The following is a 27,540-nucleotide window of genomic DNA, read 5'->3' as shown; positions in this document are numbered from 1 at the left end:
ACCATAAACAAATATAGAAAACGAAAATACCCAAGAATAAAGTCTACAATGAAACTGGAAAGTTAATATCATTCCATGAATGTTAAAGCGCTACCCAAAGCAAATATGGTTAAATTCATAGTCCAAAAGATTATTCCTAGCTGTGGGGAAAGAAATTCAATGGGATGGGAGTAGGAGGTCCAGTAAGCATGTGGTAATCTACAATACACCAAACAATAGCTGCAACATCCCCAACAATTAATGAGCCACCAGAAGTCACAGTAGAAATAAGGCCTGTGTGTGTGTGTGAATAATATTATCTGCACAGGGCTAAGTGTAAGTCATTGTCATTTGAAAATTCATGATTAAAAAGTTTAAGTTTTAGTAACAAAAGCCAAAAAACAAAATAAAATTTTCATTAACAATGCAAATCTCAACAAACTGAGATCAAACAAGAAATTTTAAACACATTTAATCAATACAATGCAAGGACTATAATGAAGTTGTGCAAGTTGCAAGGCATGGAGGTCGTGTCATCATCTATCTGCTGGAGGGCTTTTTAATCAATGATGATCATCATGCACCAGTGCAATTCACATTAAAACTCAATATATTAAGTGGGAGTTGTTTCAAGACTAGTAGCATGCAAATCTTTTTAACAAACAAGTGAGGAAGACACTTTTCTTGAATGAAGAACTGAGTTACTGTCTCAGAAACAGCTAATCTTGTGATCAATAAAATTTCATCATCCAATGATTCCCTGAATTCCAACAAGCTGTCTTAGCTAACATTTCAGTTGTAAATAATAATTTTTAAGCATCAGTAAATGTATAGTTATACCATATATCTTGTATGATTTTACTTAAAATATTTTATTAGGTTGTCAAGAAATAAATGTTGTAATTCTAACAATGACATCAAGAAACTGAATATTGAGTAACATATCATTGGTTGGTTAGTTTAATCCAATGTTTATCACTTACAAAGTGTCTTAATTGTCTGCTTTTTTAACTCTACTCAGAGTAAGTTTTGCAACCCCCAAGACAGCAAGGACAAGAAGGACTTGCACCTGGTTTTCCTCTACGACTTCAAACTTTGGCAAAACGCTACTGGAACAACATGGAACATCAACAAGGCATTCAGCTATAGATCTGTAACTGAATGTACAAATGAGCCTTGGTTCCAAAGGTTTCAACATGGAAATGAAAGTCATGAAGGTCATGGAAGGAAGCCATCTTTAGATGAAAACACATTAAGGGAAGCAGTTGAGACAGACCCTTACACAACAGTATGTGAGCTTGCAGAAAAGATAAGCACAGGCAAGTGAAACCTTGCCAACCACCTGAGTGTGATTGGAAAGACAAAAAAGTCGGATAAGAAGATTCTGCACGAATTGACTGAAGATTAACAAGATTGGCTTTATGAAACCTGTCAAGGATGATGATCCAAAAATTGAACGAATTGGGAATCGAGGTTCTGCCTCATCTACCTTATTCCCCAGACCTTTACCCTACAGATTTGCATTTGTTCAAGCACACTGACAACTTTTTGAACAATAAACACTTTCAAAACCAGGCAGATGCAGAAGGAGCTTTCAGGGAGTTCACTGACCATAAAAACTTATTTCTACAGCAGGGGCATAAACAGCATTATTACATGTTAGCAAAAGTGTGTTGAAGCAAATGGTGCTTACTTTGATTAAAGCATGTTTTAGAACACTGGTTTATACTTTTCCAAACTTTGCAGTTCAGAAACAACATTTATTTCGGTACAAACTGGTATTAAGTGATTTAGTAACTTTTTCTAATCCCAAATTTTACATCTGTTTTGCAAACAACTAAACATTGTGGCAACAAAATTTACCTTTATATTAAGGAGAAGTCATCTTTACTGTTATTAAGTATTCTTTTAAATATCTCATTAGAAGTAGGTAAACATCTAGTAACAACATCTGTTGATACTAGAAAAAACTGGATATGATTCATCATTTATCATATTTAAAAGTTAAAGAAAGATTTGTAACTTTACATAAAACTCAAACCAAGAGATTAAAAAAACATTCTACTTTTCTAAATGTACATTATAATAATAATAATAATGAAAGTCCTAATGAGAATTATCCCATCTCTTGACTATAAATTGAACTCTATTGTAATACTATGTATGTAATGAAAGGTACATACTTGCTTTATTATCATGTCAAACACAAATGATCACAAACTATTACCAAATCAGGGGCATAGACACCCAACAGGGCGGATGATTTTTGCAACCACTTATGTGGACTGTTCAATTTGCAAATTGGTAATCTATGATTACATGAACCTGAAAGCTGTAAACATGCAGTCACAGAGTAATCTTATTGCAACGATACTTGCATGTATACTTAGGCCTAGTGACTGATACTTACGAACTATCGCTTAGATTGAAAAGCTTAGAAGCACACCTATATTAAAGATGTACATTTCAGCTACTGAAAAAACCTACATCTAGGCCTAATTATGTAATATGATTGGTAAGAACATTAGAATCACAAGAACAAACACACAATTTGTCGGCTTGTGATGCAATAAAACAATTCAACAGACCAAACTGTAGGGTGGGGGGGGGGTGATTGTATGCACCATACCCTCCCACCTAAAATGAAGGGGGGGTGTATACCCTCCATCCCCCCCAGGATCTATGCCCCTGTACCAAATGATGTATCCACTAAAAAATGAAGACTATTGAAAAAAACAACACTACATAGTTTGTATCATTTGTCTGTTTATATTCTATACTTGTTTAATGTACATAAATATATTATTTGATATTATTTTAATCAAGAGAAAATATAATTACAGCACAAATCCCATACAAACAACCATACTCAGTCAACAAGTATACTGTTACTTCTGTATGAACAGCAACTTAAGGAAAAAATATTTCATTTTTAATAGCTATAAGGTTATTGTAGTTTTTTTATTACAAAAAATAACAACATAAACTACAAATTATTAATGTGTACCTCCACTGGTCATCTTTAAATGAAATGATAGAACAAAAACCACAATAGAACTATTGTAAACATTTAGGCTACTGCTTATCAACAACCAGTAGGTTTGATTGTCATACTCTGACACCCTATGGCTGAAAGGACAAGCATGTTTGGGTGTGAGATGTGGATCCCACAACTTGAAGACTGTGAGTTAAGCATACTCACTACCATGTCAGACCCACAGCTAAGTAGCTTTAAATTGTTTTTTGATGGTTAAAACTATTTTGAGAGACTATAGGAATACTCATAATATTACAAAACATAATAGTATTTTACCTTCCCAGAAAATATAAGACAGTAACATGATTTTAAGTTCGTACTTTTATTTTTAAAATAATTTTGAAAAAATGCGTATAATGTACATGATGGATTTTTTAAAATATAAAAGTGGTAAATAAGTTGTTTTCATTTTTCTTAAACATGGTGGTATAATATTTTCTAAATTTAATTCTTTATTTTAAATAAGTACAAGTACTTATTGTGAACACTTTTTCAAATATATCTGGAATGAAAGTTTCCAGTTATTCTTACTGAAACTTAAAAATCATGAAAATCTTATCTTCTAAGATCAGGATGTACCAGATGTTTTGAGAACACTTACATGAGAACGTTCTGTAAACATTTCCATAACTTATGCTTTAGAAGAATGGCACTCTCTGACTCCTTAACATTTTCACGCTCTAAATATAAGTTGAGAGAAAATAATATTTTAAAATTTACAGACTCAATTATTAACATTTAAGCTCAATTTTGGCATTTCTTTTGCTTATATTCTAAAATTAAACAAACAGATAAATTGGATAAAATAAGTTCACACTGCAACTATTTTGTTCAAAAACAAACATTTAGTTTATTATATCAAACCATTAAAGAATCAGGCTGATAGCAGGCACTAAAAGTATATTGTTACAAATAAAATTAAGATTTTGTATCAGTTGGAACTTCTTTGGACCAACCAAAATACAATTAATAAAATCAGCAATCTACAGTTTTGACAAAAATTTTGAAAAGCAATCATATAAGTGAAGGATACCGTTATTTTGGAAAACTTGTGACTAATAATAGACAGTCACTTAATGAAATATAAAATACATACCAATAACTGAGAGAACAATTTGTAAAATAACCATAAGAGAACTGAAATTTTGTAAAGTATCAGCTTTCCTCATTTCAGAAAGGATGAGGATAGAGAATATTATTCAAAGGAGCATTATATACTGTAAGGTACACAAAACAGTTTCTTGTAGATTCTGTTTGTAAAATGCACCTCAAACCTTTCATAAAATCAACACAGTGTTTGAGTATTGCAAAATCTTTTTCCAGAACCTATAAATTTATTCTGAATATTTTTCAGTGTTACCAATACAAATTTTATTTATTTTTTTTAAACTGAATTATGCATGACTGATTAAAATAACTATACCAACTGAATAACAAACGGTCACACATCAGCTATTTTGTGGCAGAAAAAAAAACGGAACCTTCCAACTTCTCCACATTTTCATGTTTGATTCACAAATATAAAGCACTTTACTTTTCACATTTAGAAATCTTCAAACAATTTTTACCCTCAGTTATTAACACTACCACTCACATTTACATCCTAATTTGTCAAGGCCAATTCAGACTTCACATAAGCTGAAAGGGACTACATGTAAGATGGATATACCAATGAACCACAAATAACAAATCTTGTGTTTACATACACCTTTTGCTGAGATCATGCATGGAAAACAATATTTTGAATATAAATGAACAATGAGTTCCAAACAAATAGATAAAATTTTTTTGTTTTTATATAATTTTAGTGTTAGAAGAAGTTGTCTTGTATTTTGAGTAATTGCTTGTAGAAACAATTAGCTTGTTCTTAAAATGTTGACCAACAACTGGACATAGTAATCATACTTGTTTGCCCAGGAAACACTGGTTTCTTGAAAGAAAAGTCTGATAATGATCATGATAACATGCAGTTAACAAATACTTCCAAGTTATGAGAAGTAATGAAAAAAATCCCAAGCTTGATTTCATTGTTACATTGATGAATCTTAAAATTATTCTATGTAAGTTGTTCCTCTTAAACAGATTCTGCACAACTAACACAAATTATGACTAACAACATAGTAAGTGTGTGTAACAAATACAAAATATAACTGGATTGTGTTTAACTTCACAGGAAAACATTAAAAAATTATTAATATTTTATGATTATGTTATAGGTTTATAAATGTGTACAGAGTATTTAAGGTAACAAAAACAAACCAAAGGATTCATTTCATGTTACACTAACTACATTTGTAGTCAAACATATGTTCTGACATGCCTCATTTAACTACGTTCTTCCTTCTTACATCAAGTCAGTAACATATTTAGTGTGGTAACATTTTAAATTACTAGTTGATGTTTCTGTACTCATACATGGAAGTATGCAGAGAATTTAACTATCAAAGGTCAGATAGAAAAATGAGCCCATGTAAGTAAGAAATACTCTTAGAGAAAAATGCACTATAACAAGGAAGAAAAACAGAAATAAAAAGTAACATATATTTACATGTTTGGTTATCAAGATTTTTCTTTGTGTCTTTCCTGTCTTTCGTTTCTTATATCCTACATGCTTTCTTAATACCAACTAATATGTGGGTGTGAGTTTTTGTGAGCTTTATTTCTTAAAATGTTCTTCAATTCAAAGATTATTTCTTTAACTTAATAAACTCTTCACCTTGTGATTGCTGGGGTGTTAGCTTTGAAGATTCACCTTCATGAAGCTTTCTTTGTCTTGCATCGTCCCAAATAGCTTTTAAGCCAGGATTTGTCCTTTTAAATCCTGAAATGAGAAGATATTATATTATTGGGTAAGAAATATGCAAAAATAAAAAAAGATATGAGAAGAAACATTAAGACTGAATAAAAAAATATCTGATATCTTGGATATAAAAGCCTTCTAATGTTTACTGATAATATGCAAAACTTCATGAAAACATGTAAATTGATTTAAAAGTTATAGCATGAAAATATAGCAAGCAGAAAATGGTTACCCGGTCTGTCCCTGGGACTGAGCCTGTGCTGAAATGGTTAAAATCGAGCAGTGCTGATTTTATTTAAGTGTTAAATTTTGATGAATAATATGTTTAAAGGAAACTTGTGTTTTTATCATAAAATAACTAATACATTATACCATTCACAAGACATATAGTAGTACTCGAGAACAGAAATACTATGACAATACTAAATTACAGGAGTACTTTGTCACAATAAAGTTATTTTTGTTATTTCTTCACAGCATTTACAGGAGTTTACACATATGTCTGCCATTTTGAAGTGCTGAACATGCAAACCTTTCTGTCAAAGTATAGTAACAGCTTTTGCAAGCTTGAAGTTAAATACAGGCCTGAAAACACCAAAGACACACAGTGCTATGCACTAAATTGTTACATTTATCATAACAGTTTCTAAATCACAAGGGATTACATTTCATAAGTAAATCAATCCTCACACTGTATCTCACATGTAAATAACCCTCCACCAACTGGAGTACAAAACAGCTTCATAATCCATGTGACTTCAACTATCAATTCTACCTAATTATAACTTTGAGATTAGACAGAAAGGTTGTACCAATTTTTAGCGAGGAGGTAGGGTGGTAAGTGTGAGAGAGAGGTAAGTACCTCTCAAAAATATACTTTCAGTACATGAAAGTAATAACTTCTGTTATGGGATTTACAAGATTAGATAGAATCCCACAATAAAGAGGAGGAGGGACCAGTGCAAAGAAATAACAGGATAATCCTGACAATGAAAGAAATAGATCCAAATATCAGAAGAGTGGAACCACAGCACTTCTGAGCCAGGTATACTCTTTGCCTGTGTGTATAATTTGTAAAACACAAGGGTGAAATTTGGGAATTGGAGGTGTACACTAGTTAGGGCATAACAGACTGTGCTCTGCAAGTCAACTACTTTCAAAACCTTCTAGTGGGGTACTGATATTCATTCAAGGGTAGGAAAAGATCATACTATTTTCACCTCAAACCCAAGAAACATCACCGTTTTATCATTCCAGAAGTTGTCATCTTCCACCGAGAAGATGGAATCAACTCATGTGAGGCCTTATGTTGATTGGTTCACTTAAATCCAAAACCTCAATCATGGGAGGTGACATCCACATGAAGGTAGAGTGAGGTCACCCAATCAATGGGGTGAACAGCATTTGAGATGAATCAGCTCCAGTGTGTAGTGAATGCATAGCAGGAATCCTTTTTATTTAGTTAGGTGATAGATCAACTCTACTGTTTGTGTAAAATGATAGTAGGAGACAAAGTCAACCAGTCCAGTGATGGATCAACTGCATCATACTAAAAAAGGTATAAGGAGGCCAAGTAATCTTATACAGTGACAGTCAAATTCCAGTGGTTATGGAAATTGCAACAGGAAGGCAAAGGATCTACTCCATTGGTCATGGATAATAGTGGGAGGCACATCAACTTGTCAAGTGACAAATTAACTGCACATTGTGTAAATGATACAAGGATGCTACATCATCATGTAAAGTGATGGATCAACTCCAGTGGTTGTGTAAATAGCATCAGGAAACAACATCAATCTGCAATGAGACAGATCAAATCCACGTATTGTGATCAGGAGGTCTTGTCCACCAGCAACAGGATGGAACAACACTAACAGAACACCACTGCCCTACTATCAACTGAATGATTATAGCCAACTTTTTGTGTAACCAATTCAGGAGGGTGTTTCCTTGCTCAACCACCCCAGTGGCTTGGGCATGAAAAGTAGTGAGAATTCCCATATTTCACTCAAGGAAGGAGTCTGAGAATGCAGTGGAGCATTTGGAGAAACATCATCACCATAGAGAGTGGAATGGGTGATTAGAAAATCCTATTTTGAAAAGAAATCACAATGAGTTTTCACTCAAGACATGAAAGGAATGGGCAACTATCCCCTTCACCCACATGTATAGCTACAGTCCTGTACTGAATAGGTGAAGGGGTATAAAGAAAAATTCTTCAAAAGCATTTAAATAACTCCTATGAAATGTGATCACCTTTGGAAGAAGAAACCACATATGAGACCACACAACTTCTTTACCAGGTATACTCTGTACTTAGCATACAAATAGGTGTTGCATATATGAACATAAAATGGGAGGAGAACAACCAAAAGGAGAGAAAAAGCTGGTGAGTTTGAATCCAAACCAAAATATACCAGAATCTAAATCTCAGTGAAGAATAGCTATAGAAAAATCATTCAAAGACAAAAATGTATGAAATGCTAAATTAGATATGCTCCAAGGTATACAGTTGCCAGGTCATGTCAGACCATATTAAGCCAGTACACTGCACACCAAAACCAAGCAACACTGGGAATACAACAATTTAGCTGTAGTTCACTTCAAATTTAGTATAACAGAAGTATATACTTGTCAAACCAATCTAAGACATAGGACACATGTGCACAAATCCACAACCATCCATATATCCAAGCACTTGATTTTCAAATGATAGTATAAAGGGATGTGCCAATTTGGCAAGTCACATAAAGCCAAACCCAATCAAACTGACACCCCATAGCACAACAACAGCCTCAGATTCTGAGGTGGTGCATGAGCAGAAGTTCCTTCATCCAAAGCAACATTATCCTCTGGATAGGATTGCACATAAACCAGAGTGCATGTGTTTGCAACATCAATCTCTAGGACCCACCACATGGAGGTGGAGATTATGAGGAAAAATTCTAAATTGACGATTTATGTTGATTACTCCAGATCTAATCCAAAACTACACATTGGAAACTGATATCTAGGTGATGGTAAGATGAGGGATTCTAATTAGAGGGGTTAATGTAAAGTGCATTGTGATGGATCTACTCCAAAGCAACATCATCATCTGGATGGGACTACAAAAAAAATGGAGTATAACCTCAACCTCAGGGCCCCACTGCATAGAAGTTTAACATTTTGGTGAAAGAGATGCGTGGAAGCTGGACATATTAACAACCTATGGGACCCCCACATGAAGATGGAGCATACTTTCATGAAACATGCACAACATCATCTACCAGACAGGACTGCACAGAAGTTGGAATGCAACACCAACCTTTTGGTCCCATCATATGGAACTGGACCACTTCTAAAAATATATGCAACCTTACCCTTTAGATAGAACTACATGGAAACTGTCCGTTACTTCAACTTCTTGGACCCACCACATGGAGGTCAAGTGCATGACTGAAGGACTGATTGTCATCTACATCAGCAGAACACCATTGCTATATCCTCTACTGAACGGAAGTAATCATATACAGGAGAACTCCTCCATGGCCCACCACTCAAGAGGCTTGAATCTGGAAAGTGGGAAGGGCTCTCATACTCTACTAAATGAATAATGGAGGGCAAAATAAGGTGGAGAGTCCAGGGGAATGTCAAAACCAGAGAGAGAGTGCAACAGATGATCATGAAAATCCTATACTAAAAAGTAGAGTGTCACTGATTTATTCAAAGGGACAGCAGAGATGAGCATTTATCTCCTTTTGCTTTCCCCATGTAAGTCCATGTGGTAGTATGATCTCGGAATGGCACTGTTATAAAGCAAACATATCACAAGGAAAATCTAGTAGTGTTCTTGTGAAACACCCCATTTCAATAGTGTGCATTACTGGATATGGGCATATACCTAGACTGAACAGTGTAGATTTTAGAAATAGGAAGCATTCCTTGACAGGCAACACTTACCACTAATACCTAAATGAGACATGCCACTGAAGGAAAAAAAAATATGGAGAAAATATAACTTAACAGTCAACAGCTGCATCAAATGATGGCAACAGGTGAAAAAAGATATCCTGATGAACAAGAAACAGCCATCTAATGAAGATAGTGGAACATGAATGTATTAATCATAGTCCACATGCTTAACTGAAAAATAACTTTCAATAGAAAATGGAGAAGAGATGCCAGGGAAAGGGTTTGGCACCTGATCTGTTGCAACAACACCTGAAACAGATTCCAGAAAAAAAAGAGACAGGAAGGAACATGCAAAGCAAATCAGTTAATAAACCTCATTTGTAAAGGTAGAAAAAGAAGGGTGGAAAATGGATGAAAGTGAAACTGGTGAGAAGAGGAAAGACCCTTGCAAGCCATCAAAATTGTGGAGAGAAAGTTCAATCTGGATAAAGGAGAACATATGTAGAATGAAACAAAGTATGTGAAACATCAATGACAAATATATCAGACTAACAATGCCTACAGGCTAAAATGAGTAAGAAATAAGTCTTAAGGTACAACAAGGAACATTTGGAGAAAGGTTCAAATGGAGGGAATGTAAGGCAGTGAAGAAAATATTGAAATTCCAATCCAAAACAGCTGCTCAACGAGAAAATCTGAGAATCCAGAGGGAAAGCAATAAAAGATAGATGGTGTAGAAGGAAAACATCAAATGTTACAAGGAAAAATAGTACATTGGATAAGGTTGCTCAGTAACCAGTTATAGAAGACATTGAAGCTCATGATTTAACAGCCAAATCTGTAAAATAAGAAACAGTGGGCTAAAGAAAAAATTTCTGAACCGATAACCAATGGGATATGTTCCATTTATGTTGATAAATGTCAAGGGAGGAAGGATGAACAGTTACTGCTATTAGGGAAGTGGTATGACTAAACAATCTGGATCTCCTTTCCAGGAAGCTGATAAATATCAGACATAAATTGGCAGAGAAGAAGCAGAATGAGAGAAAGAGGTAATATGGGGGCCCTTTTAGAACTAAAGGGAAAGAAGAAATCAATAGTGCCAGCCAGTAAGGAGTAATCAGAATGACCAGAAAGGACAACTGAAATCACATTGGGAACTGGAAAGGAGGTGGTAAAGGGGTATGAATAAAGATAGATTGGTTCAATCTTTAGAACATCCACCTCCATGGACTGTGGATGAGAAACCAAAAACCAAAAAAAACAAAACAAACTAGATGCTGAGGAAAGTAGCAAAAGTAACTAGATAAGACATACCCCAAGGGCTGCAAAGCCACAAGGAAACCTTAATGTTAAAGGACAATTCTGTGTGGTAGATCTGATGTGGTCAAAGTTGAAAGCACCTGGAACATGACACACAATGAGATTTATCTGCAGCATGTGGACCCAATAAAGAAGTTCCATCATTAAACCATAAAGAGAATGAGAATGGGCACAACTTTGACAAGTGACATAGGAGACAATGGTGCAATTGTCTGAAAGGATCATGATGAGATTATTCCATTCCATGGAAGAAAATGATCCAAAGCACAGCTTACTCCTAAAGACTCCAAGATTGTAGGATTGCTTAAGCAGAGACCAACCTATTCAGCCAACTCCAGATGGAAGCATCAGTGCACTGATGCAAATATAAACAAGAGGGAGGAATCAGCACCCCTATTTTAGTGTTGTCCTTTTTAACCACCAACAGAGAACCTCTAGAATGGAAAGAAGGAAAGTAATTGGGAAGTCCAATTGGTCCCCAACAGGATTCCATTGATCATGCAATGTGTATGACCTAAGAAGATAAGGGATGCCATGGAAGCCAAAGACTCCAAAAGCAATAGAACTTTGCATACAAAATGAGAGAGAGCAAGGAAAAAGGTGACAAGAGAACTAAGAGTTCCATTGAACATAGGTGAAGTAGAGAAGGTCAAGCCCAACTGAAGGAAATACTGAAAATATACCTGAGCATAAAAGATATTGAATATAAATCAGGAAGGACAACTCAATCTTGATAATCTAACCGACAAAAGCTAAGAGCTATTACCATCAAAAGCAGATGTTTGTGTTGAGAAGACTCCAGTTGTGATGGAGCTAACAGAAGCCAGTAATCCATGTAGTAGTGGAAGCATAATCCCTGAGCATGTGAAAGTTGGAATATGGCTTTGATTAGTGATGTCGAGAAAACTCACTTGTAGAGAAATATATATGCAAAAACGGCTCGTTTGGGTCGAGAAAGTATTTTACGTAAAGAGCGAACAACGTTTCGACCTTCTATGTAAAATATTTTCTCGACCCAAACAAGCCGTTTTTGCATATATAATGGCTTTGATTGTTCAATAAAATGCATATGGTACTGAGACAAGTCCGAGGGCTAAGGTTTAAAATGGAAACACAACCCCACTGTAGACAAATTAAAGGCACGATTGGACTAATGGAAAATGGGAATATAGAGATAAGCATCCAAGACATCCACCTCGGTAATCAACAAACCTGGAGAAAAAGTGTCTACCAAAGAGTGAGAAAAGATACAATGGTAAATGGAGAAAGATCCAGAAATTGGTTGAATTGGGACACACTGATCAAAGGATTCCATGTCCCCAGTCTTCTTGAGGAAGACAAAAAGCTTGGAGAAAAAATCAGGAGAAGGAAGACTAACAGGCAGTACAGCATACAGAGAGAAAAGTCAAATCACATTCAAAAAGACACTGACTCGTAATGGGTACTGAGGTAATGGGGAAGAAACTGGAACTGGAGACAAAGAAGGTGGCAGGAGGAACTGTGGAGAAAGTCTGTCTAAAAAATCTTTGGATCACCCATGAGTTGGAAGTAAATCTCTGCCAGAAGTTAACCATATTGCTCCAGGTATCCTTTACTGTGCATGACAAAAAGTTTTAGTCTTACATTCAAAAGTTTATTAAACTACTTTTTGTTTATGTTATACCAATTAGTATAAAATAAAACCTTATCTAATATTCCATATTTTAATAGTATATGAATTTTAAGTTCTTAATTCTAGAAGACAATATTTAAAAAATCATGAACTTCCCTAGTGTAACATTTTCTCCAAGCATCTTTCCTACTTTATCAATCACCCATTTAAAAAGTGCAAAATTAAAAGTAAAGTACTCACTATGAACTTTTCATTGCTCAGACACACCAAAATTTTTATAGTCTTCAATTCTCTTTGGTTACAGATCTACCAAATAGAAAATCAGACTTGTCCTGCCACACCAACCTGTCACATGCTATCTTTCAGGATTTATAAATAGTTCTCTCTTATGTTTAATTATATATTACCTATAATTAATAGAAAGTCAAAGTTTTCATCTATCAAATGATGTATTAAATTGTTTTCTGAATAAAGAAGTGCCAATTTCACTTACAATACAACTTCAGTTCCCACAGGAATTATAACAGTTAGCTTGGATGAATAAGTAATGGCTATTGGGAGATAGTTAAAGATTTAAAAAAAAAGTGATTGTTAGAAAAAATTGTATGCTTTTTGCATGTTGTCATTCTATGTTTTTTGGTGCATTATTTACTTAAATTAAAATTATTCAGTACATTACTACTTTTAGTACAGAAAAATAGGCTTACGTTTCTTCAACAGTCAACAGCAACTTAGTTAGAAAAAAAAACGATTGGGTAAGTACTTTATTTCTTGTTTTTCATGTTTCTTTATTATTATAAAAGTAACTAAAATATAACAAATAGGGATCTTTTTTTAGGTTAGTAAAGATTAGAATTGGTAAAATAAGTAATAGTAATAAAAAATAAAAATGATGCATGAGGCATGTGTGTGAGCTGCTTGTTGTACCTTGTAGATAACATAATTTGATAGAGTAATGTGAGATGTGGGTGCCCTGAGTGATTTACAACTTATAATGGTGCTGACAGAAGTTAGACACAATTTAAAAGGCAATCAAATTGACAATACAACAGTAAAATGTAATTACTAATAGATGTATACTATTATGAGCTTAAAGCGACTTCTGATAAATGTATGTTACAACTTGAGGTCATTCTAGGAATAAAATCAAGGTTACTATAAACTTATTTTTATTTTGGTAGTTACAAGGTCAGTTAAATTGACTGATCCTGTTTTGAAACAGGGTAGAGAAAATAACAGATAAAACAAAGTTTTACTGAAGAAAAAACAAAACGTTTGAAATATATTTAGGAAGTTTTAGGGATTACACAAAAGAAATTTGAGATTTCTAAGATAAAGAAAAGTATTTTTAATCTTAACATGAAAACTGCTTTGCACACAGACTATTCAAAACAAATAATGAATATATTCATGAACAAATCTTTATTTTAGTTTATTAAAAATATATCACTAAAAAATATGATTCTTTGTATGCGAAATACTTATAATGTTAACTGAAATACTGACACGTTTTGTGAAGATATAAACACCATATTAAAAGTTAGAAGCATTAAATATGAGAAAACATATCCATGAAGGCTAAAGTAGACCTAGCAGATTCCACAGGCATTGGAAAAAGTTGTAAAAATCCTCCTCATCATGAACAGGTACTACACAAACAGAAGAATTCTGGAAAATGTTGGAAAAATAGTGACAAGATACATAAAATTCAAACTCCCTGAGAACAATGGCTGAAAAATACTTAGCTGAGATTCCCACACCTGAAGTCTTTCATAACAATCAAAGTAATGCTAAGTGTAACTGAAGTCATGACATGAAATTCTAATTTATAATCAATGCTGAGAAAAAGCAGAAAAAAATAAAGGCAAGTTTTCTCAACCATAAACTATAGAAAAACAATTAGTAAAAGCTTGAAAGCACTACCTCAAAAAAGGGATACAAATTTATTATAATTGAAGTGTCTACATAAGAACACTATCTAATGAGAAGTGATGGTTAGGTAGAATAAAAAAGATAAGAGTCATGCACATCAAGAGGGTGTGTCACATACTCCTATTGGTAGAGTATTATTGCATGATGACTCACATGTGAAGATGCAGTGAACCATATTTACTGTGGAGAAGCAGAAGTTTCGAGGTCGTGGCATATAAAAATATTCCATAAAGGCAGCAGCACTGAATGAGAACAGCTACGTTTTGAATGGAGGTAAGGTACTATATTAGAATTTCATCTACAGCAGTAAGTATAGATGTCTATAATGCTAGAATTTGGGGTTTGACTCATGCATTGGGCACAGTACAGACAGTTCATTGTGCAACTTTGTATTTAACAACAAACAAAATGATTCATTTATTAATGTACCAGCTAAATTTTTACATTTCAAACTTCTAACTCTAAAAGCATAAAAAATATGACTGGTTTTAATATTTATATGTAGAACATCTTTTATTATACCAATGTGAAAGTTTTCAAATAAAAATGGTAGAAGTTTGCTCTAATGATTTTATCACAGCATTCACATCCTTTAAATAAAATGCTAAATATTTTTTATGTCCCCTTCACTATTCATCATATTTTATTAGAGCCAAAATGTGTTTCTTGTGAGAATAAATTTATAAACTTTAGATTTATTAGGAAATGAATTTCATAAAAACTATATTTTATCACCAATTTTAACAGTCAATTGCTATCTTGTTTTCATAATAATCTTTCTTTTTTTTTTTTTTTTGCAATATCATGTGTATGTTCTGCAAGTAATATATAACTTTGTCATAACATTTTCATTAAAATGTTTATTATTACTACACTTTTATTATACGGATTATTTTGCAGTGTTAGCTTAGTATATCAATTTAAGACTAACCTAAATCCTAAGCCCACCAAACCGTATTAAATACAATTACGATTACAGTTGAAAATATAAATAAAAACAAGGTTACCAAAATTATGAAACAATGCATTCTAAGCAAGAAAAATACAATAAATTAACCCTTAAACAGCAGCCATCATCAACTGACGCTGCTACCTACTTTTCTGCTGTTTAAGGGTTAAGTACATTCATCAGTGGGTTGATTTTTAGTTATGATCTACACAAGAATTTTGCTTTAATAACATGGTAATATACTAAAATTAAACTATTTTCAAACCTATTTTTGTTTTGTTCTTTCAGTATTGTCCTGTACATTTCATAAGCACATTTACTCTAAAAAAAGAATAACATAACTGAATAAAAATAACTGCTCACAAAAAAAACTAACAAAATGTAAGTAAAAATAAAACACTTAAGGATGAAAATGTTTAATGGTATTACTACAGAATAAAAGTTTTTTAAATGATAAACCAGCCTTACACTAAATAGTTTTCAAATCCAAATTTATTATATAAAAACAAAATCTAATACCAGACTCACCATGTATTTCAAGGTGATTGGTAATATTTTCACTTTGGCAATCACATTCTATTTCACAAGTTGTTATCTTCTCCACTGATTCATCAAGTAAAAAGTCCCTGTTATGAAAAAAATATCAAACCTCACTAGTGTACAGTTATTTAACTGTTTATTTTATGTATACAATATCTAAACTTATTTTATCAGTAAGTAGACTTCCTTACCTTGTGTTGCCCAGTTATTACCAATTACTAGACTTTAACATAGTAATATTTATATTAATCAGAGAGTTTATAAGTGTTTTGTGATGATGTACAAAGTTAGATTTTTCCTAAGTCAAATTTATATTGTTGAGAAAGAAGTTTGGTGTCCAGACATGTCACTCATAAATGTCTAGACAAGGCACGTTCTCATTGTGAGTTTAATTCTATTCCACTTGGAAAAGTTTCAGTAATATGTACTAACACTCTTATTGATAGGCAGAAAAAATATTTCGACCTTCCTAGGTCATCTTCAGGTTAACAAAGAGTTAATTCAACATCAATCAAATCAATAGTAAGCACAACAAACAAACAAAGATTTGCCACAACAAGAAACTAGATAAATTAAGGTGCCAACAATGAAAAAAACACTAACACGACGAAGCACCAACAAACCTCGAAATTAACAGATCCAACCAAAAATTAAGCAATGAAAAAATACACCTATTCAACAAAGAACTCAACTTTGCTGTAACACCTAGAGATATTCCATCCATTGAAATGAAAGCCTGCCTGGAAGACCAAGTTAGAAGACTAGTGATCCACTGTACACAACCTAAAAACACCAGCAAAAAAATGAAAAACAATCACCAGAAAGAAAACAACTTCGACAACAATTCCATCGATAACAAACTACCTATTTTTCCAGGCACAACTGAAAACATGTATTTCCTCAAAACACCTCAAACCAATATCTTTAACAATTTTTTCGAAGAATTTTCACACAAAATCATCAATGTAGTTTCAGAGAAAAAACTAAAAACAACCTCACACACAAAAAAAATATTTATTGCAAAAACAACGTCAAAATTCTAAAAGTAGATTATGGCAATTCTATAGTTATAATGAATACAAATAAATACATTCACAAAATGAACATCTTATCAGATACAAACAAGTTTAAACTAATAAACACAAATCCAACAAAAACACATAAAAACCAATTAAACAAAATACTTCTACAAATGAAAAAAACTAACACAATCTCAGAAAACCTTTATTTTTACCTATGAAAGACTGACTTGTGCACATCACAACTACACAATACCCCAAACCTCCCAAACCTGGCTGTTCACTACAACCCATAATATTGATCTATGAATCATTTAACTACAACCTCGGAAAATATATAGCGTGGGCATTTTCTAAATATGTAACACCAGCTGGCTCCTTTTTCAAAGACTCTCTTAACTTCAAATCTATTCTTAACCAACTAAACCATAAAGCCTTAATGGCCAGTTTTGATGTAATCTCCCTCTTCACAGAAGTCCCAACCATTAAAGCCTTCAAGATAGCTTTAGAACCTTATATCCAAGACCCCAAACCATTGATTCACATCCCCAGCAACCAATTAGCAACCCTTATAGAATTCACTACCACTAAAACTAACTTTATGTTTAATAACCAAAACTACCTACAAATAAATGGCCAAAGTGTGGGGAATCCTGTGTCACCAGTTCTAGCCAACATTTTTAAGTCACAAATTGAATCTCAAGTAATCAATTCAGCCTTACACCCACCACTATATTGGTACAGATATGTAGATGACACAATTGCAGGATTCAAATCTACAGAACACACATTTAGTTTTTTAAGTCACATTAACTCGATACACCCCAACATTAAGTTCACCTGTGAACAGGGAAAAACTAACCAAATAGCATTTCTTAACCTCAAGATCACTAGAACTGATACAAAATTAAAAACAGAAATCCATAGAAAAATCACCCATACTGGATTATACATTCCCTAGAACTCAACAAATGAACAAAAAAAAACAAGAAACCAAATAAACACAGCCACAAAACTATGCTCACCTGATAAAATTAATGATGAAATCAACAAAATAAAACATTTCATCAACATCAACAGATTTCCTCCAAAGACCTTTGAAAAAATTATATGCCTACACCTAGATCAACAACAAACAAACAATAATAAATCCCAAGATGCAACAAACTACAAAACCTTACACTGCTCATACCACATGTTCCCGACATCAGTGAAAAAATAACCAACATTTGTAAAAAACTTACAAGAGGACACAACATTCTAGTAAACACCAATTTATTCAAAAACCAGGTAAAAACTAAAGTCCATACTATGTAAAAATTACACTGACAAACACAACACCAATATAATTTATAAAATACAATGCAACAACTGCCATGGCTTCTAAAATGGAGAAACAAGCAGAAAAATGGAAACTAGATTCAAAGAACAAAAAAAAAAAACACCTTCACATGTTTTTGAACACTGCAACTCAAATAAACACAACATAACCATAGAAAACACCCAGATACTAAGTGTAGAAACAAATACAAAATCAAAGAAGCCGTACTTATACAACAACTAAAACCAATATAAAGGAACACCTTTATACCTATGCTAATTAATAACCTATAATAACCTATTAATAACCAACTGTAATGCCCCCTACAATCCCATACCTGTTTATACTCTCGTCTCTAAGATACGTACCCGGCAACTGTCAGTTGCAAACACTCTCTTTGTTAAAATTAAGATGACCTAGGAAGGTCAAAAGATTCTTCTCTGCTTATCAATAAAAGTGTTAATACCCATACCAGCCATTTTGAGATACATTTTTATTTCAAGTGGGTTTCTTGTCATAAATAGGTAATAGGTACTCTTATTGTTCAAGAATCCTGGTATTGATGTTTCAATTACTCTCATGACAGAATAAAAAATCCATGAAAAAAACTTCAAACAATAACTTTAAAAATCTTTTTGTCATAAAAACACCTTTAAGACTTTACCCTATCTAGCCCGGCATGGCCAAGTGTGTTAAGGCATTCGACTCGTAATCCAAAGGTTCGAGTTCAAATCTCCATCACACCAAACATGCTTGCTCCCTCAGCCATGGGGGCATTATAATGTGACGGTCAATCCCACTATTCGTTGGTAAAAATTAGCCCAAGAGTTGGCAGTGGGTAGTGATGACTAGCTTCTTCCCTCTAGTCTTACACTGCTAAATTAGGGATGGCTAGTGCAGATAGCCCTCAAGTAGTTTGCACAAAATTCAAAACAAAGAAATTTTACCTTATTGATAAAATTATACAACAGAAGTGAGAAAATGTTTTTGGTTTAGTAATAAGAAAAAAAAAAAACTCACTCAGGTAAATTCTGTACATCCCAGACTTGAAAGTTCAAATCAGATGTTAAGTTCCATGAAGATATTTTACCTTGTATTCCAGATGGTCTACGAAACTTCAAGGCACTCACGTTGATAAAATTCATTCCGTACAAGTTATAGTCTATAAAAAACTAGAAACATTTATTAATTAAAACATCATATGGAAATCGTTTAAGCTGTACAGTAACAGATATACAGTAACAATTAGTTTTGTTTTCATATACCAACTGATAAGCATCTGAAAACCTGACCTGTCAATATACAGGGAGAACTGCTCTTGACTAGTGTGTATTGAAGCACATATGAAGTAGAGATGTACTTTCATTACCCTACAGATTTCTGACAAGATTACTGCAGTAAATTGTACTTTATGTAGGTGTTCAAAATAACTTAAATATCTGACTGGAACGTGGGCACCACCAATCACTATTCGTTACAAACTATTGACCTCTTGACAAGCCACTCCAACATAAACAAATTGACCAGTCTGATGTCACTGCTTTCTCTATTTTCAATATGTTGCAGAGTGTCAGTTGAATTAGTCGTTCTTGCTCTGATTACTGGCCTATTCTTTTTTATTTTACCCCAGGTAGTAGAATGCTCATAATCTACAGACACAGACTCCAAACCTTCCAGAAATCTGGGGTGTAACTGAACCAAATATTTATTTGAGATTCCATTTGACATACAGTCACATATTTCTGTCTCACAGTTTCTATACAAATATGAGGAAATATCTGTCTTAGGAAATGCAATACAGGCATCATAAATACTGGTTGTTGTTTCTCTTTCGTAAAATAAACTTATACAACACCCATAGAGAAATAAAATAAACTTTAGGAATTTTATGATCAACACACTGTGTTTTTAATAAAATTTACAGTATAGAATGGCTAACATGAGAGTGTCCTTCTCAGTGCTAAAGTATAATTAAGTACTGACCAAATCCACTGTTACACACTATTCTGAAACCCTTCCTCTTTCTAATTTTACTTTTTCAAACTTTGCTTTAATTATGGAAAACAGTTAAGAACTGAACATCAAACCCACAGTTGAAATGGAAAATCTAACCTGAGTGCTACTTACCATCAAGTACATGAAAGCTAGCTATCTTCCAGGGTCTGCACTACCCTTTGCCAGTCTCAGATGTCTGTCTCATAGCTTTATTAGATATTAAAACTAAAGAACTGTTGTAGGAATTAAGTAATAGTTCTGTTTTCATACCCACACTGGCTCTCACAAAGATGTACAAATGGGGAGCAAACTACCTCATTAACCTTCAGCAACTGAGATACCTTCTCTTTCAAGTCAAATAAAGCAATGAGTTCCTCAGGAGCAGAAATTAACCAGCAGAAGCTATAAAGAAAAAAGAGAGTGATAAGGAATCTTCCACATCAACCAAAACTAAGAATTACATGACTTGTCCATCAGATGGCTACCAAAAGCAAAATTAGCATGACAATATATATGCAAAAACGGCTCGTTTGGGTTGAGAAAATATTTTACGTAGAATATTTTACGTAAAATATTTTCTCAACCCAAACAAGCCATTTTTGCATATATATTTCTCTACAAGTGGGTTTTGTCGACATCACTGATTAGCATGACAATGAAATTTAAATTCATATCCAATGAAAACACAGAGTAAGGAACCAAAAAGTTGTGTAATGCCTTGCTAAGGAGTTGAAAAGCTAAAACCACAGTTAAGTCTATGTATGAGGTAAATAAGTCAAGAAGAAAAATCAAATTTGAAGAAACAAAAGTTCCTCAACATCTCACGACATTTGAATCTCTGCCTGCCGATAAACAATCAACTGCCATGACTTCATCAGAAAAGTATCCAAAGAACCATACGAGACGATTTTGACACCCATAGAGTGATGCATTAGTAGCATCCATATCAGTCCAAGACATTTGCATGAATGACCATCTGAGAATTTACCTTGCAAGAGAAAGAATACTAGCAGGTAGTTAACCTTTTGTTAAACTGAAAATGTATTTCTGGTAGATATCTTCTCTCACAAAACGTTTTCCTTGACATATACTGCTCTCTGTCAGTGCACATTTTTGCTTGCCACTAACCTTGATACTCCTACTTATCTCTGCACATTAGTATGAACATGGTTATGCAGCAACCTTACAGCAACTGCATGACCCTATCCATATCATCCCTAATACCCTCTCTAACCTTGCAGCTGTTAACTACTTTGTGATTGGTCAGAATACATGAAGCTACACCAGAAGTTGGGAGAGGTGAGAAATGTAAGAAAATAAAATACTTATTTTCAGTTTTGAATAATGTTAGCTTCCAGAGATGCCAACTATTTCAAATGACTGAGCGTAATGATTGTAGACAGAGCCCTTTCACAGTTTTAGTCCTTTTAGATTCGCCAGAAACAAGACAATCTGATGAACGAGGCCTCTTTTTTTCATTTTGTGAACAATCGCATTGGTGTTTCAAAGCCACTTAGAAAATGAGAAATACCCATCTACCCGAGTGCTGATTGGCTGACAAGCACTGATGACGTAACTATGGATTCCCACACTTACCCAGTATGGAGAAGCACCGCATTCAAACTATTGGTAGACGTCAGAGATACAAATATTTTTTATTATTTCAAGCACAAACATGATTATCGCAAGTAGCCATTTGGACTATGTCTTTTATTTATTATCAAAATTTATTTGTATCTCACTACAAAATTACAGAAATAGTGAAACCCTCTGATGTAGAGTGGCTAGGGCATAACATACTGTAAATGGAAATTCGACCAAAACCAACACCTTGTAGCATCTGAAACTTTTCGTTAAGTTCATAGTGGGAATAGCCTTAATGTCATGTATCATTAGAGACAGATAGTAATCCATATGATTTACTCATGTTTGTACATAAGTATATGATCCAGAACAAACATATTTATGAAGTAACAGACTGCAAAGAATACCCATTAGGAATCCTGCAAAACATCCCATCTCAACAGTGTGTGATGTGTTATGATATAATTTTTTGATGCCAAGAGGACACAATGGTGGAGTTGATCGATCAACACCTGGTAGCATCTCTGGCTGTATGCCCACAGTAGGAAAAGCCTCAACACCACATTTGTTGATCATGATACGCGATTACAGATTGTATAGTGCAGATTTAAGAATAAGTATACCTGATCAGGCAATGCTTGCCAGAGACCAGGACTTGTGATAAAGGAACCTGCAAAGAAAAACAAAAATAAATGGAATATGCACCACCCATAGATAAACAGTTACAGCACTGATGATGTCCTCCAAAGTAAGATGGAAAAGTGCACAGCCAGGGACATGGTAAGTTGACAGCTTTGATGGGAGGAAAACATGAAAAAGAAAACAATCATCAAGAGAAATACATTGTATATTAATATCCCTTTTTCTACTTTTTTCATGTCCACACACGCACCTCCATAATTTACTAATGCTTTAGGTTTACTTTTGGTTTTTTAAACATATGTTCAGTGCAGTTTTTGGTTATTAGCTACTCTCATTCATGAATTTTTACATCAGGTTCAAATTTTATATCCTTCAATCTTTGCTATTTGTAGCTCTCACTGATTTAGCAACTATAAACATATTGCTCCAATGTTCTTTTGATTCTCTTGAAGCAATAGTGTTGTAAAATATTTGTCTCCCCAGTAGTGCAGAACACCTCAAAAGAGGTTTATTTTACAACAATTTTGTTTTTGAGAGAGCTTACCCAAATAAGTTTCACATTCAAAAACGTTGTGCCAGCTTCTAGCCTCTCACAATTTTCTGGTTGTCATCGCCATCTTTCCTTTTCTTCCTACTTCTCAGTCTTCTAAGATACATCATATACTTGCTCCTTTTGTTCCATTCAAGTAGTCAAGCTACCCAAGCATAGAAATTAGCAGATGGAGAATTGATTCTTCTTGAAACTCACATTGACTCTCTTCCATTTCATCTGGACTGTTGAGGATTGTCTAGTGTCTTTTGTTCAGACTCTTTTGATTCAACAAATTATTCAGTTCAGTCTTTCATACTTTCATCTTCTTAAACTTTCTCCTCAGCCTGTATCTTTTCTTCTTCTTTTCAAACTGGAAAGTACAGAAGATATGGGATATGTTGATTCACTTCAGTTCTGGATGCACCTTCTGTCAGACTGTTGTGGGGCCTCTAGAATATTTTGTTTGTCTTGGCTTCATACTCCTTGGGTTTGATAGATTTTTCATGTCAGTCTTCTATAATAATTTTCTTCTAGTTTTCTACTTCCTTCCAGTCATGTTTGCTTACAAATCTTAGACCAGAAATTTTTGATCAATTATAAAAAAAGAGCTGTCAAAATAATTTACCACACTTCTTCAGATTTCTTCTCCTGCATTTTTGTGATTATGAATAGATTAAGAGATTAGAGACCTGTGATACATCTAAGTCACCCAATGATTTCTTGAGATCCTTCATTTCAAACTGCAAACTATGAGAATTTTATGTATGTTTCTTTGGCACAGATAATGGATGACAAAGGTGAATATCCAAAATGCTCATCTTTATATTTCAATTCATCTGTCATCTTGCCATTCTCTACACTTGTATCATTGAACTGTGGTTTACCAGTTCCTTTTGTTTGGCCTAACGTTGGCTCCATACATTTTCTGCCAAGTAGTTTACTCCCTCCACATAAGTTTTATATGTATGATTAGTTTCTTGTTCTCTAGTTCACATAAACTCTCGCACATTCAGCTGGCTATGTTTTGGGTGGATTAATTTACACAAACAAATCTCAGTAAGTATTCTAAAGTATTTCATCCTTCTTGGGTTCTGAATTAAAAAAGTTCAGGGAAACCTTCTGCTGTTTCCTGTGGCACTTCAAGCCTTTGATTTTCATGTGTCGAAACTAATTTCTACTATACCTACTACTGGAGGTATCTCATCTGCTTTGAGAATGGTAATTTCACTTCACAAATTTAGTCCCTTGGGTCATGAACATATGTGCTACTTGAAATGGGGCCTGGCTTCTCAATGGAGTTTGATCATGGATCCATTAGCTTGTAAAAATACTTCTTTCCACTCTCAAGTTACTTCTGTTAGAGATAGAGTGAAATGTTAGGGCTAAAGACTCCCCTTTTCTTCCTCCTTCTATTCATCTTCCTCTTTTTTTACAAATGATCTCCAGTCCCTTCCAAATTGTTGTGGGATACCTAGAGTTCTTTTTTCATCTGCAGAACACTTGATTTAAAACTCTTTGGTCTAATCTTTCTCTTTTTTTTCTTCTCACCCTGTAAATTTTGCACTTCTTTTCAAACTGCTGAGAGAAGCTAGATTTTATTAGAAGAATAAGATTTTTATAGCACACAGATAAAACAGTAAATACAATTTAGAATTCCTACCCCACTTCACCAGGATACTGTGGATATGTGAAGTCATTGTCAAGATGATCCATAAAACATTTTAAGTAGGTCTGATGTGCCCTTGGTAAATTGGTCTTGTCATGGATGTAACAATGAAATTGAAGATTAGTTAAAAACAATAGGAAAAAATACTGTGACAGAAACCATTTTTCAAGCAAAGAAATCAAATTAATATTATTCAAGTCAAAAATACTGATTAGAATATATTAAAAATTTTGTATCTTTTTTGCTTAAAATAAAAAATATACAGGTTAGAAATGTCAAACTATAAACTGAAATTAAAATGACATGAAAAGTTTAAAAGGATAAGTTCAAAAATTACATAATTCTTTCTGAAATAAAAACCTCTCTGAAGTAAAGCAGTGCCAAGGAAAGAAATGAGCCTTGATAAATGCCTGAAAGATCACAGAGTCTATTGTGTACAGAGAATGAGTTGCACTTCCAAGTGGTGGTGGAGTATAGGCTAATGCTGATTTCATAATAGACAGACATAGTACATGTTAATAAATGCAGCAAAGAGAGTTTTGTTCAAAACTTGAGACACATGTAAAACAGCACTTAGCAAATGTGCACAATAATGGCTATTAATTTTACAGAGTAGCAAGTAGTGTTTCTGAAATTGCCATTCTCTCACACAGAGAAGTAAAGTTCATTTTATACTAAAATTTAGAAAACCTTTGAAATACGAATTTTACAACATGAACACAATATAATCAACTAAAGCCTAAAGGCAATTAAACTGTCTAACTAATATGTATCTAGACTGGAGACAACACTAAGTGTTAGTGAGAATGAAATCAACAAACAATACTTTGGCTGTTTGAAATATTTAAAAACAAATGTCACTCACCAGATTTAAAATAATCATTAGAAGAGTGTAGTTTAAAGTGAGCTCTTACTATTGGTTATAAAAATATCCATCAAGTATGTACATGCTGCTTGAAATAATGTATCTAAATTAAAAGCGAAGTGTAGCTACTTTCAAGATGTCAGAAAATTATTTTTTGTGATCTCTGAATTGACACAAAGAAACTTTAGCCAAGAATGGATAAATAGAACTGTATGAATAGATCCTGTTACATATTATAATTTATCCCGGATGAGTCCCCAGTTTATTACGTGTTATAAACTATCTTGGATAAGCCTCCAATTTATTATGCTATATATTATAATTACAAAATACCCTGAAACTGAATTAAATGGTAATTTGGAATTAGAAGTTAATTAAATGTCCATAATGATCAAATGTTTGATATTTGCAAAAAAGACTGATACACATAGTTGTCTTTCTTAACATAAATATATTTTGATACACAAACAATAATACAATTCATAATAATTTATAATAATGATTATTGCAAACAGTTATTATGCATAAAGATTTATATTCAAAATAATATTGAATCTTCTATCTGGTCTGGAAATGAACATTTTATCAATGGTTCATGATGAGTGCATCAGTTTTAAGTTGATATTGGTACAGTCCTCTTAATGTGTAGCTAGCTATCTCTCATTGATGACACATGATTTTTTTACAGCCAGAGTAATACAATATCTTCATAAAAATACTAACATTCAATGTTAATCTGCGGACGTTAAACAGTTTGTAATGTTCAAAACCCATAAACATTCCTGATCAAGTATCTATAGTTTCATGATTAACAAGTGTTAATCACAGTTACAGCTTCCAAGTTTTATATAATACTAACTGTAGCAAACCAACAATACACACATCTTGTGGCTCATTGATTTATGAACATTTGGCCAGGTTTTCTTAATTTTAGTTGGCAACAATACTGGTATTTACATAAGTATATACATTGTTGACTCTTACACTTGAGAATCTTCTACAAATTTAGTGAAGCAGGTGGGAATTTTGCAGTGCGTGTTTAATAGTATAAGTTACGTGCATCTATAAATATAAATTTAACTAACACAGATGTTGATATTAAAATAAATATACAATAGCAAATCTGGTAATATATATATATATATATATTCAAGAAGTAGAAAAGAATAAAATATTCAAGAAGTTTTATTCTTGAATAAAAACTAATTCAAGTAATGCAGACAAAGTTTAGATGTGTGACTGTTCATACATCAAATGACACCAAAACTGATGTTTAGGTATTTTTATCTAAAGGTTTATTTTGAAATAAAATAAAACTGAGATAATATAAAACTTTGAATTATAATGCACATGATAACACTAGCATCATTAAAATACATTGATAACAATGTGGTTGAACTTTCTTGTTATGAGGTCAGCTGATTCAACCAACCTACTAACCATTTTGTAACTCATTGTAGTTTTTATACAATAACTGTTAATATGGTATGTGCATCTTCACAAAATTTGGTAACCTTTAGTGGACAAAAAAATAATAATTGTTTAATAAAGTAATTTTAATAAAGATTTCTCCATGAAAACATGTGTTTTTAGTTGTTTTTTTTAACTATTCTGAGTTCATACTGATATCCACGTTAAAATAAAAAAAAACACACTCTTCTTATCAAAAAATGTAAAATTTCATATTCTATACAACCTCTTAAATAACCTTTCAACCTTTTCAAACATTCTTTACAAAAACTTTATATATTATCTGTTATTTTCTCCAATTCTTTAATTGATCTCATAACCTTAAAAAAAATTAAACTACCCATTTTTTCTCTTTCTAGAATGATTTCAAATTGTAACAT

General features: G+C 33.2%; 1 protein-coding gene across 10 annotated transcripts in view; it reads right to left on the bottom strand.

The window, feature by feature from the left end:
• PolZ1 (DNA polymerase zeta catalytic subunit) overlaps nt 1–27,540 on the bottom strand; it is a 159,317-nt gene that overhangs the window by 115,380 nt on the left and 16,397 nt on the right. For 9 of the 10 annotated variants that reach the window (XR_013031882.1, XM_076516228.1, XM_076516230.1 and 6 more), the window contains 4 exons: nt 19,427–19,578; nt 16,055–16,152; nt 5,733–5,837; nt 3,618–3,696 (listed from right to left, as the gene is read on the bottom strand). Coding sequence is in view for 9 of the 10 variants with exons in the window: in XM_076516228.1 (XP_076372343.1) it covers nt 3,618–3,696; nt 5,733–5,837; nt 16,055–16,152; nt 19,427–19,578 (434 nt within the window). In the remaining variant the exon portion in view is untranslated. Of the gene's footprint in view, nt 1–3,617; nt 3,697–5,732; nt 5,838–16,054; nt 16,153–19,426; nt 19,579–20,533; nt 20,804–27,540 lie in introns of those variants that run through there. The other variant, XM_076516233.1, reaches the window with a different exon arrangement.

The sequence above is a fragment of the Tachypleus tridentatus genome, chromosome 7 (assembly GCF_004210375.1).
Source record: "Tachypleus tridentatus isolate NWPU-2018 chromosome 7, ASM421037v1, whole genome shotgun sequence".
In the NCBI taxonomy this organism is placed as follows: Eukaryota; Metazoa; Arthropoda; class Merostomata; order Xiphosura; family Limulidae; genus Tachypleus; species Tachypleus tridentatus.
This window is presented reverse-complemented; position numbering and strand designations above follow the sequence as displayed.